Source organism: Gasterosteus aculeatus, chromosome 12 (genome assembly GCF_964276395.1).
Source record: "Gasterosteus aculeatus chromosome 12, fGasAcu3.hap1.1, whole genome shotgun sequence".
Taxonomy (NCBI): Eukaryota; Metazoa; Chordata; class Actinopteri; order Perciformes; family Gasterosteidae; genus Gasterosteus; species Gasterosteus aculeatus.
In genome coordinates this window covers 6,393,122-6,407,179 of record NC_135700.1, presented here as the reverse complement: position 1 = coordinate 6,407,179, position 14,058 = coordinate 6,393,122, and the positions used below count along the sequence as shown (strand labels likewise).

Genomic DNA, 14,058 nt, shown 5'->3' with positions numbered 1-14,058 from the left:
ATATGAGCGTCAGAGAGGCACTCGAGGGTCACGTGTGTGTCAAGAATCACAGGACGGAGACATTGGCACGCTGCTCATTAATAACGCAATCTGCAATTATTTACGGGAATTTACAAGTTATGTGAGATTCAAGCTCGGAGGCGGGAAGGTTACACAACAAAAAAAAATACGTTTATTAGCAAATTACGACACAACCACTTCCTCCTGGTGCATTCTGGTCGTGGAGGGGGACAGGGGTGAGGGTGGGGGGGAAATCATGTCCTCCTGGCTTTGCGTGGGCGGCATCCATTGTGCGGCACGGGCGTGTTGTCTGTGATGGAGATCACCTCCAGGCCGCCCATCGTCAAGCCTTTGATGGCGGACTGTGTACAAGAACACAGTGTTAATGTTGAGGGGCCACAGCGACTTGATCCCTTCCCATTGATAATAAAAACAACTGAAATGAATGAGATCTTCTTCCTTAGTGCAGAAACAGGTTTGTCTGAGTTGCACCGCGACTGTTAAATTAACAAGCTCATTATCTCATGTGCTGCCTGTTACTATCTGATGAGAATTGCTCAAGCAATTAACTGAGGATTTCACTGCTTTAATCGGTTTAATATTGAAGTACTTTTTGGGACTTTTGACAAGACACCTTGATCACTGGCGATCACTTTTTCATAATAATTCATAAACATCATTTTAAAACCACATTCAACATTTCTGAAAAGGTTGAATAAGGGTGTTTTTTGGGGCCTGATCACAAGTAAAAAAAAAAAAAAGGTTTATCTGCTCACCAGACGTCCAGGACCGAGACCTTTGACCACAACGCGCACAAACTTCACTCCCTTCGCTGTGGCTTTCTGTTCGGAGGAGGCAGAGTAGATCAGTCAACACGAGCAGCCAGCCGTCAATCTGACTCGCCTATTCAGAGCCGCTGGAGAAGCGTCGTTTGGTAGAACTCCAGCATTGGGAGTAGAAAACCTTCCATCTTTTTATATTTTGGAACAGCAGAATTAGAAACTGTTTTTTGTGGTGCTTAAACGAGCGTTTGATTACTGCCACACACGCACCAAATACAGCTTCAAAATGGTGAGGATTTGTTGTTTTTCTTTGTCAGCTTTCAGTAACACAAATAACTTTCTTGGCATTTTATCAATATTTGCTGACCAGCGCAACTAAACAACCTCAATTCTACTTGGAGAATGAATTCATTTTTTCATCCGAGCTTTCAATCGCTAACACAAAGAGATAAAGCTCCTATTAAATGTTATTTCCTCATTTTATTTTCTGCTAAAAAAAACAGCAGATCAGGGGTGTATTTACCAGTGTGACCTTAAGCCCGTCAGCCTTCACAAATCAGATTAATAGAAAGTCTAAATGAGCGCTAAACAGCCACCCACTGCTGCACTCTGTCACACTCCTCAGTGCCAGCAGCTTACCTGCAACAAACGTTTAACATTCATCATAATTAGAGTGAAACTCACTTTATTATGAAGCGCCTTAAACCCTACAGCTCATAGCTCACAGCGGATTAGCTCAGTATTGGAATCCATCCTCCCTCGGATCTTGTTAAACAAGCTCAAACAGATGGAGGTGGTGAACCCCTTCAGTTCATGATGAGACGGTGTTGTGAAAGGCTCAGAAAGACAACATTGAAGGAATGTTAACTCAAGCTCCTTAAAGGATGCGGCAGCAACCCCCTTTTAACATTTTGGTAGATTGAGAGTTTTTTTATGGTAACTCCGATGCCCAAGAGGAATGTATCAGAAGGGAGATAAGAAAGGCTAATCTAGATTTTTCTTATTAACTAATACTACATTCTTTAAAAAAGTCCCGCCTCCGTGGGTGTCAAGAGTATCAGACGAGAACGTACCGCGGCGGCAGAGATGCCCGCCGTCTGAGCGGCGATGGGCGTCGACTTTTTGATGTTCTTGAAGCCCTCCGTTCCGCAGGACGTCCTGACCATCGACTGTCCCGTGCTCTCCGTCAGCTGAATGTGTGTGCTGGTGCAGGACAGGACAGTTTACGTCGTTGGGCTGTTTTCAATGGATTTTTAACCATGCTTTGGTCCAGTTGGGGAAAACTACCCTTTTTGTGGCATGAAGCCGCAAATGCATTGACTTAGTCCACTAGGAAGCTGAAATAAAGCTAAACTTCTGGTTTGCACAAATTTGAGCGATTTAATGAAAAATGTAATGTCTGCAGTGAGTAGCAGATAATAGGTGCAACCAATAACATTAATGCTGTTACAGCAGTTATTGTAGTGCAGAAATCAGGGATGTTTTTACTTGCAATCGTATCCGACAGGTCAGTACACCGGCTGTAAAAATGATTTACCCAAAAATATCCCCTATAAGAATTACAATGATCCTAATAAATCACTTTTGCTTTTGCACTTACTTGTTGTATGTCGCTTTAACGTGAGCGATTGGTAACTCCTCAAACTTTTTTCCACCCCATCTTAGTGAACTCTCCTCACCAATTATTGGAGGGAAAATGCTGCAGGATTACAATTTAGATCAATATCTCATCAACAGGCAGTCAGCGAACAGATACACGAACATGGGAAAATTCAACAAATAACCCAGAATGATCCTTTCAGTGGACGGACATGCAACAGGTGTAAATGTTACACAAGCATGTGTTGGGTTGTCTGACCTTGAGTCTCTGGAGGTCTTCGCAGAGCTGGTGGTGGATGCTGCGGTCTCCTGACGTCTGACTGCACTGGTGCACAGTGTTCTCTGCAAGCCGATGCTTTCACAACTGTAAACACACAGTGGCACCATCGTCATAAACCAGTGTGGCTTAGCAAATTAGCTAAAAACTACTTACTGCCGCGATCAAAACAAGTGTCTTTTAGCCATGACGTGCAGTGTTGTACAAAACCACATATAACATTCAGCACGCAGCAGCCTGACTTTACTAGAACTGTTAGCCGTTGGCTAACAAGGATGCTAGTGAAACATACCCGATGAACACTTTCGCAGAGCTTCCGAATGCATTTAAGGAGCCCGACAACTGTCGGCACACGCTACTCACAGAACTAACCAATACGCTATTTAATTTGTACATATTTAACATGTTTAGATACAAATAATTCGCTGTCAGAAATGTTGCTACTTCACACACAACAAATGTGACATTGAAGGCCTGACCAGATTATGGATATATTACATTTTCGAGGGTTAGCAAGTTAATTATTATACAATGTTAATCATATATACTACAAATACAGCTTGTATTTGTCAAGCCGATTGCATAATAGTGACGTAATGATCACTAAAATAAATCTCTGTTGTAAGTATAATGAGATGTTTGCGTTTAAAAAGTACATCAATGTCAGCGCTTACCTACACTTTAATGTGAATGGACCGTTCGACTTGCTGCAAGGAATTGTGGGTAGAAGTTGACACACGATGCCTTCATGATCCTAGTAGATCGCCGTAAATATCAAATATTTTATTCTAAACACCTACTTGTTACCTTGAAATTACAATAATTCCAATTGAACCGTTTGCAAACCGATAAAGTGTTCCATTTTTCCACCGCAGGGTATAACGTGGTTTAAATCTACTTAAACGATATCCATGACTTCAGGCTATTTTCCCAATTAGGTTCCAAATGTACGATGTTCTTGGATAAACTTTAATGTAGCAAAAAAAGATGTCTGCGCCCGGTAGAAGGATGGCGAGTGTAACTCTCTCACGTTTTCGTTCTTGCTTTAGCAGGACAGCAGTTGGGAGCGCTGGGTTTCGTCACTTGTCCAGCACTTCTGTGTGTCGAGTGACTTTGCAAACCAAAAGTGGAACGGAAAAACCTTCGTCTCCGTGGACTCTGATGGCAGCCGTGTGTCTGCAAAGGCTTCCGGTCATTTCAGCGGACTGCAGCCCGATAGAGCAGCAGTTCAGACAAATGATGCAGCGGGTGAGTTTATTCAGCACGAAACAGACGTTTTGACTGTGACATGAGGTGTTATCGATGCCATAGGCTGCAACATGTCACCACATTTAGCATCCGAATACTTTTGAGGCAGCAATTTCGCAAATGTTAAAAACACATTTACAAATACAGTGTGATCATGATAAATAAACATGCATTGGAAAATCCATTAGACATAACCCATAGTTCGAATCTTAATAAAACCCGCTTGCATTAAATAAACTGACATATGCAAGTTGTATGCCACTTATTACTAGTGACATTTGATTTGATTTGGAATTCTCTTGAATCTTCTGGGGATTCTCTTGACGTCATTATACGGTAATGAAGATGATGTAACAGTGTGTTCAGTTTATTGAATCAATTCAGATTTTGAAACAACGTGTTATGATCAGCTTCTCCTGTCATTAATAACAAAGCTGTCATTTCTATCCCATGAAATCATTACAACTGTGCAGTCAAAAGGAACAAAAGCACAAAGTATACCAGGTACACTCAAGTTTAGCAACCTTTATTTTACTTTTTATTTATTTATCATAAATGATATATAAATGATATCCTGAAATGAATTATTGAAATATTAATGTTACCTGAATGAATAACAAAATGCCAAACAGCCAAATGCGCAAGCATATCAATTAATTATTAGCTAATATTAATGTGATGTACTTATTGTGACAGCAGCTGTGGAGTAATGTCCAAGCACAGAACGGTATGAGGTAGATGACAGGCCCACTGCTCCTGTTGTTACATGGCACCAAGCAAAGACTTCTAACTCGTTGCGGGTAAAATAGAGGCACGATAAAGGGTCCCAGAACGTTAGATGGAGACCTGCTCCTACATGGCTTTCAGATGGAGCTGGAGAAAAGCCTGCTGTCGGACCACGAGCTGCGGCTGCTGGAGGACTCTGAGAGGATAAGTCGCAAGCAGGCGGACGATTACGACTCGGATGAGGAGGAAAACCGCGGCGACCAGGAGATCGTGCTGGCTCAGGACCTGGAAGACTCTTGGGAGCAGAAGCTTCAAAAGTTCCAGCCGGGGCTGAGGGTCAACGGTCAGTATGGGGACAAAGTGTCCACTGGGGTGAACGAGTATACCGGAATGCGTGTGGTATATACGTTTACTTAAAGGGACAGTGGGATTTGGTGGCATCTGGTGGTGTGGTTTGGCTGCTGTAGCAACGTGGCAGAACAACAGGGCTGAATCGGCGGAGAAGGACCGGCTCTCTAAGTAGATATAGATATATTTTTATAACATAACAAAAAGCCAACCATTATTAGTTTCAAGTGATTTTTCACGAATAGAAACATAGATAAGAATATCATATTCCACCTCGGCTAATAGATCGACTGGCCCTTCAAAGATTACAACCGCGAGAAGCATCTGATAGTATTCAGTCTGCTCCAATCGTTAACCAAGTGAAACAGAATGGAAAGTAAATTGAAATAACCTGACGTCGCACACGTGTGAGTTTAAAGGAAATTACCAGGACGGAAAGAGACTTGTACTCCCTTCAGCGCAAGACTATCTATCGTTTCGCTCCAGCACTTTCAATTTGCATTTTATTTCCCTCTTTTGACATTTCCAAAGTTTGTGTAAAATCCTCGCGGCACAGCGGCGAGGGAGTCCGAGCCCGTTCAGTGCCGGCTGACGCTCCTCTCTCCTGTTTAGCCGATGCGGATGAGGACTTGACCTCGTTGGAGCGCTGCCTGGCCGACCCGCTGGTCCTCGTGGCCCAGCAGCAGGTCGGCGGCGACAAGCTGTGGCTGCTGCCTCAGACGCGGTGGCAGGAAGGAGAGACGCTGCGGCAGACGGCTGAGCGAGCCCTCGCTTCCCTGCCAGGTAACGATGATTTTTTTTTTTTTAGGAGGCTCATAAAAGGTTTGAATGATGCTGCAGATGTTTGTTGTCTTATATTTCCTCCACTGTTTTTAAACCCACATTTAGCCAAGTATTTAAGCGCGTTTCCACATTCTCTTAATCATTAGACACTGAAACTCCACTTTTAATACAACACAGGGAGACATACCAATAACTAACAATGAAATACATTTAATTTGTCATTAGATGATTATGTATGAAATAATAAACATTTAAACCAAAATGGTCCCATGTACAAACATGTGCATTTCATTTTGACCTATGAAATTGATTAATGAGCTGTATCAATGCACTAATGCTACATAAAATCACTGTTGTGATAGCAACCTGATACCTAATTATGTTTTATCCTCATTTTAACCACGACAGCATTAACCTTTACTGCCTTACCCATAATTTACGGTCAATACCGCATCTAGGAAATTAAATATTAACTCTAAATAAAAGGAAACCGAAGCGTGAGAAGGACGCTGCGCTGAAAATGGTTGTAATATGTTTTGATTACCCTCAAAGTCGTTGCTTACGACAGCATATAAGGTTCCATCCATATCCTAAACATCGGCCATTATGGGTTGTTTTATTGTCTGCACGCTCCATTTGCTGCATTATCACCGTATCTAAATTCAAATCTCTTTAGCTGTCATGACCCAGTTTCATCCTCCGGATCATTAAAGTTTGATGCAATCTTATCTGGAATAGCAGCGCGCTACTCGCAGCGCAACCGTCCTTCAAAGCCTCCAACCCGCCATCCAGCTGCATCCTGTCACATCTGCACTTAGGCCTCCACTAAGGGAGGCGGCGCCGCGGCTCACTGATCAGCGGCGGTCAGCAGATGACGGGTCGGACGTTTGGGGTCACAGCTGGCCAACAGCAGCAATGATCCGTCGCACCAGATGTTAAACATTCGCTCCACCAACATCTCTCCCTCCCTCTCTCGCTCTCTCTCTCTCTCTCGCTCTGCCCGGACGGAAACAAGCCTTTTTAAGCTTGTAAGTGTTTAAACAAAACGCCGGTGACTGAGCCTGTTAAACTGTTCCACAACGCCGCTCATGAACGATTAATGTGCCAACTCCATCAATCACTCCCCATTAAGACTTTCCACTTGACATTAACGCTTCGCCGTTTGGTGGAGTTTTTTTTATCTAAAGTGCCTCACTGTGGCCGAGGTCGATCCATTTTTAATAGAGCCAGGCGGGCCTGTTAACGCGGCCGCGCCGGCGCCGTCCCCCGCACGTCAAGGCCGGCTAGGACCATGAGATTAAACCAGCATAAACTCTGGAACATCTGCACTTCAGCTCCCCTCCAGTCTCCAGCCTGACGAGCTCACACGCTGTTTTTGTCTCCTCGCAGCGGCCGGCCTCAAGGCGACTTTCCTGGGCAACGCCCCCTGCGGCGTCTACAAGTACAAATTGCCCAAAGCCGCTCGGACGGAGAGCGCGGTGGGAACGAAGGTGTTCTTCTTCAAAGCCATCCTGTCAGACGGCGGCGCCCCCGCAGCACCGAGCGCTTCTCTCCTGTGGGCGAAGAAGAGCGAGCTGCAGCGCTACCTGAAGCCGGCCTACATGATGAAGGTCGAGCGCTTCGTCCTCGCCCTGTGACACCCGGACATTGAGCGTGGACACGGAGCGATTCTTTGTGAGACCCAGGAAGTTCCCCGTGTAGTTTATCTGTCGTCTCGTATCATAAAGAGTTCTTTCGTTCGATACGCGTGTTGTATGAATGCATTTGTTTTGCCGACACACATTGTGGAAGCTCCAAGTTTGCAAAACCCTCAGACGTCTTCTCTGCCTTACATGTCATATCTATTCTCGAAATGAAACCGGAATTTTCAGTCCACAAATCTGAAAACAGCGGGTCCCTCTTTTGCAAAAGATGCTCAGATAGTTCAAGCTCATTCAAAGTGTAATTTTTAAATAGTAAATATTAAAGTAAATTACTCACAATCCCCTGCGCCTCGCCCCAGTAGCGAGCCTGAGGGGATAAGGAGCCGTGTCCCAATCCCATGCACGTGTCGTCACAATGAGCTCAACATGTGCTGTTTGTCATATACAACGATATCGGGAATGTTGTAAGATTTTACTCTCCGCTGAAGACATTATAGCGGTTTACTGCCACTGTTTGGGCCCGGCAGCCCTGCGGCAGGTGATCTCTGGCTCTCCGGCACGTGCCCGTTGTCCAGCAGCAGATGGCAGTCTTGGCACAGGAGGAGGCCTGTGAGGAGCCCTGTCATTACGCCTGTGTGTGGTGACCTCAGAGGTGGACTGCAGAGCGGGCTCTTCTGATCAAGTTGGCTGCCTCTTACTCGTACTGAAAATATCCATCGTAGCGGGCGGATGTTCCTCTGCAATAGCTACGATAATTTGTCTTGGGTGAGAGCATTGTGATGTTCCCGACAGCCTCTCGGATCAGCCTGTTCTTTCTATTTGTGTCTGCAGGGACAAGGGGTTATTAATGTTGGAGACTTTGGCTTTAGATTTTTTTTCCGTCTTTATTTTTTCGAGTCTCGGTGAAGGTCCTGAACGCCGGCCTGCTCCGTCTGTGGAGATGTGAAGGTCAGGGGTAAAAAAGGTAATAAACGCCATATCTAACTGTCATGGCCTTTATTATCTGACACTTTGGTCTGCACACAGAACCGGAGCTTCCTCTCCTGCCGCCCTCCGTCCGGGTTACGGTCCATGCGACAAATAGAGGTGCAATCGCGTGTGCAAAAAAGAGCAACAGCCCCTGCTTTCATCACCGAGGGGAGTGTGATGAAAGCGTCCTGTCCCAGGTTGTAATGGAAGGTCTAAGAGGATGGGGAAATTGGCTGGCGATCAGAAGGTTGTCAGTCTGAATCCTGCAAGCAGGAGGGAGGTTAAAGGGAGCGAATGTAAACAGTGCACAGTTACTGTCGCTGAACTGCTCAGAAGGGAAGACTAAAGGAGAGAAGAGACGGGAGGAAATAACTCAAGAAATGCTTCTACCAATAAGTCCAATTAACAGTCTAATCTGAAGGAGCTTTGCTCTTCCGATAACGTCCTCATTCAGGGTCCAGTCGAGATGCATTGTGGGAAGTGTTGTCTCAAATGTCGACCATTATCTTTTTCACATTTGGCTGGTTACTCCCCCCAATTTCATAGAATTACCTAGAGGACTTTTAAAGGGAAACGGTTATTTGACCGAATCCCTTCTAATGATAACTCACTATAGTCAAGATTCTCATATTCTAGAAACATGTAATAAATTCGTCTCCCAGCCAAAACCAACCAAAAATGTACTATATCCACTATTTTTGAGAGCCAATTATACCTGATATTTGTGCATCAATTAGGAAGAACCGAAGATTTGTCAAGGTGAAAGAAGTAATCCTGTTGAGTTTACATCCTGCGGTGCATCTAATCGTTCTCCAGCTGTTAAAACCACAACACAACACATGCTGAGGATGACTATTCTCCACCTGTCACCTAAAAAGAGGCAAAGTTTGGCCTGATATCACCATGGGACTATTCATTTTAAAAGCATTTTATTCATACCAAGCCAGAGTACAAATCTTCTACATTGGAATCTGAATGGCGAAATAATTAGGGATGCTCTGACTGCAATCAGGAATCCCCGGCAAAAGAAATAAAAATAGGCGCCTTGCCACTGTCACAGGCCACATGGCTGCCGACAGGTCGAGGTAGAAGATCACAGCTTCTTACCTTCTCCTCCTGCCCGAAGCTGGACGCCACAGCCTGCCTCTTCGTCCAATTAGAGAGCACATCACAGCGCAGGGATGACAAATGTCAAAAGAAAGGTCTTGCAGTTCTTCGGCACTGGTAAAGGGTAAAAGAGAGACTGTATGTGGAGATTGCGGTGCGGAGGGACCCTCGGACGTATTTCAGACCCCCCTCCACCCCCCCACCCCTGCAACAGTTGCACACAGTAGAGGATGTCACATTCACACTGGCCTCGTTCTCTTTGGGGATTTGAAACTGATTTTAAAGCAGCCGCTGACACATTCTGAACCTTATTCTTGATGATCCTTTGAAGTTCCATGCAATGAGTGAGACCCTGCCAGGCTCAGGGGCTCAGCTCCATCACCGTGTCCCGATCTAATAATAGCACACTCACTTATGCCACTGCCGGGCCCCGTCTGGGCCACAAGCACAGGACCAAATGACCAACTGTATATTCTCTTCAGTGTTACACAACATTTCTATATAAATATCTGTGAAAATCCAATCCCCTTCCTCAAATAAACCTCTTTTGCACACTGCAACCCCCCCCCCCTCCTTTCTTTAATTTTATGCAAATCTATCACCGGCAGGGATGTAAGCAGGCCGGTCATCCACAGCAGCTTACCAAACATTTTTTCTAAAGGAGCTTATTAAGACTCTTTATGTAACGTGTAGAAACCTGCAGGTAGAGAGGAGTGAGGCTCAGTACGAGGCTCCTGGATCCCGACCAAGCCGGACCACCTTAAGCTCCTCAACCACCGCCCTCCTCAGCTCCACTCTCCCAGCATGCAGCGCTAGCAGCGATGCGCTTCGATCATTCGAACACATAATCATCCAGTGACAGTCAGCTTAGCCCACGTGCTTTTCAGCCCCTTCTTGCTTCGCCTTTAGAGTTTTTCTGTTCTCTATTCAAGCGCGTTCCTGCCCCCCTCGCCATAGATTGGATTAAATCCATCTTCACTGTCGTTGCACATGGGACGTGCCACAACCAACATTTGACCGGGCAGTGCGATCTGCAGTAACTGTGTGGTCGGTAACTTTTCGTGCTGCCATCTAGCAGAGGGAGTGCGGGGGCCAGAGGGGTTGTTTGCTTAGCTTGTCATGTTGTTTGTTATGTTGTTTGTGCTAGATAGAACGTTTCCGTGGCTCTGGAATATCAGCAGCCTGCTGCGCTGTGGATTGATGAGTCCACGCCGCTGTCCGTGGTGCTGGATTATCAGACATTTCTAACCACAACTGTCTTTCTCTGAGCGCCGCTCCGCTGTCAGATTTCGTCTTGGATCAGTAATTTTCTTTAAAGTCGGCACGACTGTATACAGAAGAATATAATGATAAACGGTAACTCCCCAGCACAACCAGCCTGCTTGTGTTGGCAACCACACTGCCCACAACTCCTTTATAGATAACAAGCAACAGTATGCTGGTATCAAACAAAACCATCCACCAGAGTAAAAGGGAAGAAACGTTTGTGGAAAAGATAGGCTGTAAATAAATGTTTGTTTACAGGACTAAATAGGCAACAACTGTGAAAAAGCAACCTCAAACTAAGCACTTAATTGAGAGTTTAAAGTTAGGGTTGGTACACAAATGATGTATGCTTTTGGGAGAGTATCAATAGGTTCATCATGACGCTGTGCTTCAATCAGATTAGATTAGATTAGATAAACTGACCTCCACGACTGGAAAGGAACTTCACTAGAGCGAAACCCTTCCCCCAGAACTTTCTACTTCTATCCCCGCAGCCATTTTATAACCTCAGGGCAACTCGTGCGGGAGAGCAGAGCCCTTAAGGGCCGTGTGTGGAGACAATGGCAGACACAGCACCTGCTGCGCGGCTGAGGGCTTTGTACCAGCCAGGTAGGCCGCCTGCAGGAGGACCCGCTGTGTTTCTCAGCGCCCTGCTGTCCTCGCTAACGACCGTCCCTCTGCAGAGCATGAACTAGGTTTTATAAGCAGACGGTCAGAGGAGAGTATATTTACCTGAATGTAAAAGCCCGGGTGGCATTTGGTGGCAGCGAGGCGGATTTGATTGTGAAATTTATACATTTGCTGATATCAGTGATGAATGGATTTTGTTTTTGGACCATTAAGTTTATGTTTTTTTCTCGCATGGTTAAACTAAAATCACTGTTCACTGTTCGTGATTACGTTTTTGAGGACCCAATGTTTAGTGTTTCCGGATCTACACGACATAGCGAGTTTGCTGTTTATTACGGGAGGAACCTAATTACGTCCTGGCTCGCTCCTGTTGACCAATGATGGACCTTGTTCTGGTCAGGATGTATGTATATGATGGTCAATAGTGGGACACAAATCATTTTTGGATCCCATTTGAACCGTGCCATGAATCGTCCCACACTTACAATGTTTGTCAATTAAAAAGATGATTTTGCACGCCAAGTGTTATAGCGTGTGATAACATGTAGAGGCTCGGGCTGTGCGTGGTGAGTTAAGACATTATAGAAGTTGCATCTCTTGCTGAAACTACAATGCCTGTGTGTTTCCTTGCCGGATGTACTCACACAACTCATCGTCCTTGTTCTTTCGCGTCAAAAAGCGCCACTGATTAGAAATGTAGTTCGCCGAGCAGTTTCACACAAAACTAACGTCCCTGTTTCTTAACTCGGACTGTTTATAGCGAACGTTCCAAGGAAACCCTTGATAAGAATGGCGATGTGTGTAAACCAACGTTTAACTTGTTACCTTTCGAGGTAAATACTGTTTTAAGTATTAAAGTTAGCATTGCATTTGCTTGGGTCGGTAAATGGATGCTAATTGACAGCAATTAGCCGTGCGCTATCATAGACCCACCAATGGTAGACCTCCATCAAAACTGTTGTAAACTTTTTTTTTCGGGGATATTCCCTTGTTAAAGGCCGGCCAAAATCACCTGTCACCGTAAATCTACGTGTCAATGTGACGTGCAGATTCTCTTTGGTCTGTTCCTGTTTAGCACAGCTCTGGTGGATCTGGTGTATTAGGAGGGAGCGAGAGATTTTGTGTGTGATGTTGTTGGGATGAAGCAGACGTCCCTCCTGCTTCCTCCCGTCCCAGTTTCTACGCTGTAGGAGAAAGCTGTGGTGCTCCACACCTCCGCCTCTCCTTCCTCATCGCCTTCCTTCCTCCCATTGCTCCTTTCATCCCTTCATCCCGAGCCGTGTCTCGCCCAATCGCTTTCACTGTGGATATTTCATGGATATGCTTATTCTGTGGGGATTTTGTATTTGCGAGGTAATATATATTTTTATATAGTTTGGCATTTATACAGTAAAACAATGGGGAAAACATGTTCTGGTTTTGTTCCCTTCAAATGTATTTCTTGATTCCACACACACAAACACAGATCCGCTCACACTGTGTCTGGCAGGCAGACCTCCGGCCTGCAGGGTGAGTGCCCCTCCTCTCCTCTGACTGTCGGGATCTGCCACCTCCTTCCTATCCCCGGTTTTCCCTGGGAGACGTCAATCCAAAACAGACTGTTGGGGTGGGATGCATTGAGGGAGGGAGGGAGGGGAGGGATGAGGATGGACGGGTCGGGAACAGGGTGAGGAAGAAGGGAGTGTGAATGGACAGCGGGGGGGTTAAGGTCACATGATACTGTGCAGTAAGATGGCATCGTGTCAGGGGGCATGACCTCTCCACTTCCTCCGCCACTGTCACCCCCTCGCAGCAGCAGCCCCCCCCCCCCCCCCCTCTCCTTCCAGCCATACAGGCACTCCAATTGGCCGCTGCAGTTAGCGGTTCACCGCCACCCACCGGGCAAATTGGAGCATCATCACACCTCCAAGTCACGGAGAACACATGGAAGGAAGGCTTGAACAAGTTCACTGGCTCGACACGGTGAATTAATGGGGCCACAGAGGAGACAGAGCCGGTTGATTGGAATGTGGTAAAAGAGCCGCAGTTGTAAGACAGCGGCCAACACAAAGTCAAATGAAGCCGAGTCAGATGAGTGGCCTTTAGATATTTCTAAATACAAAGCAGGAGAACCTTCACACGCAGTGCGTTTAGTGATTGGTAATTTGTCCGCAGCGGCCCGTGAAGGGCCGAGTCCCCTTCCAAAGACCTTTCTGATGACGATCAGTGGTCCCTGAGGGACTCCTGAACGGCCGGGCTTTGGCACCTGCTCCCGTCCGGGATCACGAGGGAGGAACAGCTGCTGCGAAAGGCTGGAACGTCTGGCAGAAAAGGTGGGAAAGTCAACGTCTGGAAGGTTGTCGGGGGAGAAGCCGGCACCGAGGACCATGTAAGACGGCACAGTTATCGCTGACAGAAGCTGCAAACGGCGCGGCACACATCTCCCCGGACGGGGGAGTAATCTGCATCTTCAAAGTGCTGCCAGACAATCCTGCGATGGTGAAAAAACACAGAGGTTTTGATGGAAAGGCCCGAGGGAGCGGGCTAGTCTGCGTTGCACACTGCACGCATGGTGGCAAAAGACCCTTTTTCCTTTTTTCACTGACTGCCTACTGCTGCACTCAAACTACTTCCTCGTGAGGGAAGAACTCCTCACACACACACTTAGTCTCACTTCGTAATCTCCGTGGGCGGTTTACAC

General features: G+C 46.0%; 2 protein-coding genes across 2 annotated transcripts; one reads left to right on the top strand and one right to left on the bottom strand.

Annotated features, from left to right (window-relative positions):
• Window positions 1–149: 149 nt before the first annotated feature.
• On the bottom strand, window positions 150–3,351 carry mrps11 (mitochondrial ribosomal protein S11). The gene is made up of 6 exons (XM_040199593.2): window positions 2,951–3,351; window positions 2,641–2,745; window positions 2,383–2,481; window positions 1,856–1,985; window positions 777–842; window positions 150–362 (listed from the first exon to the last, which is right to left on the bottom strand). The coding sequence occupies exons 1-6, from the start codon at window positions 3,061–3,063 to the stop codon at window positions 255–257; spliced, it is 621 nt and encodes a 206-aa protein (XP_040055527.1). The 5' UTR covers window positions 3,064–3,351; the 3' UTR covers window positions 150–254.
• Window positions 3,352–3,612: 261 nt separating this feature from the next.
• Window positions 3,613–7,505, top strand: mrpl46 (mitochondrial ribosomal protein L46). The gene is made up of 4 exons (XM_040199579.2): window positions 3,613–3,906; window positions 4,774–4,975; window positions 5,593–5,763; window positions 7,153–7,505. The coding sequence occupies exons 1-4, from the start codon at window positions 3,646–3,648 to the stop codon at window positions 7,398–7,400; spliced, it is 882 nt and encodes a 293-aa protein (XP_040055513.2). The 5' UTR covers window positions 3,613–3,645; the 3' UTR covers window positions 7,401–7,505.
• Window positions 7,506–14,058: the final 6,553 nt, after the last annotated feature.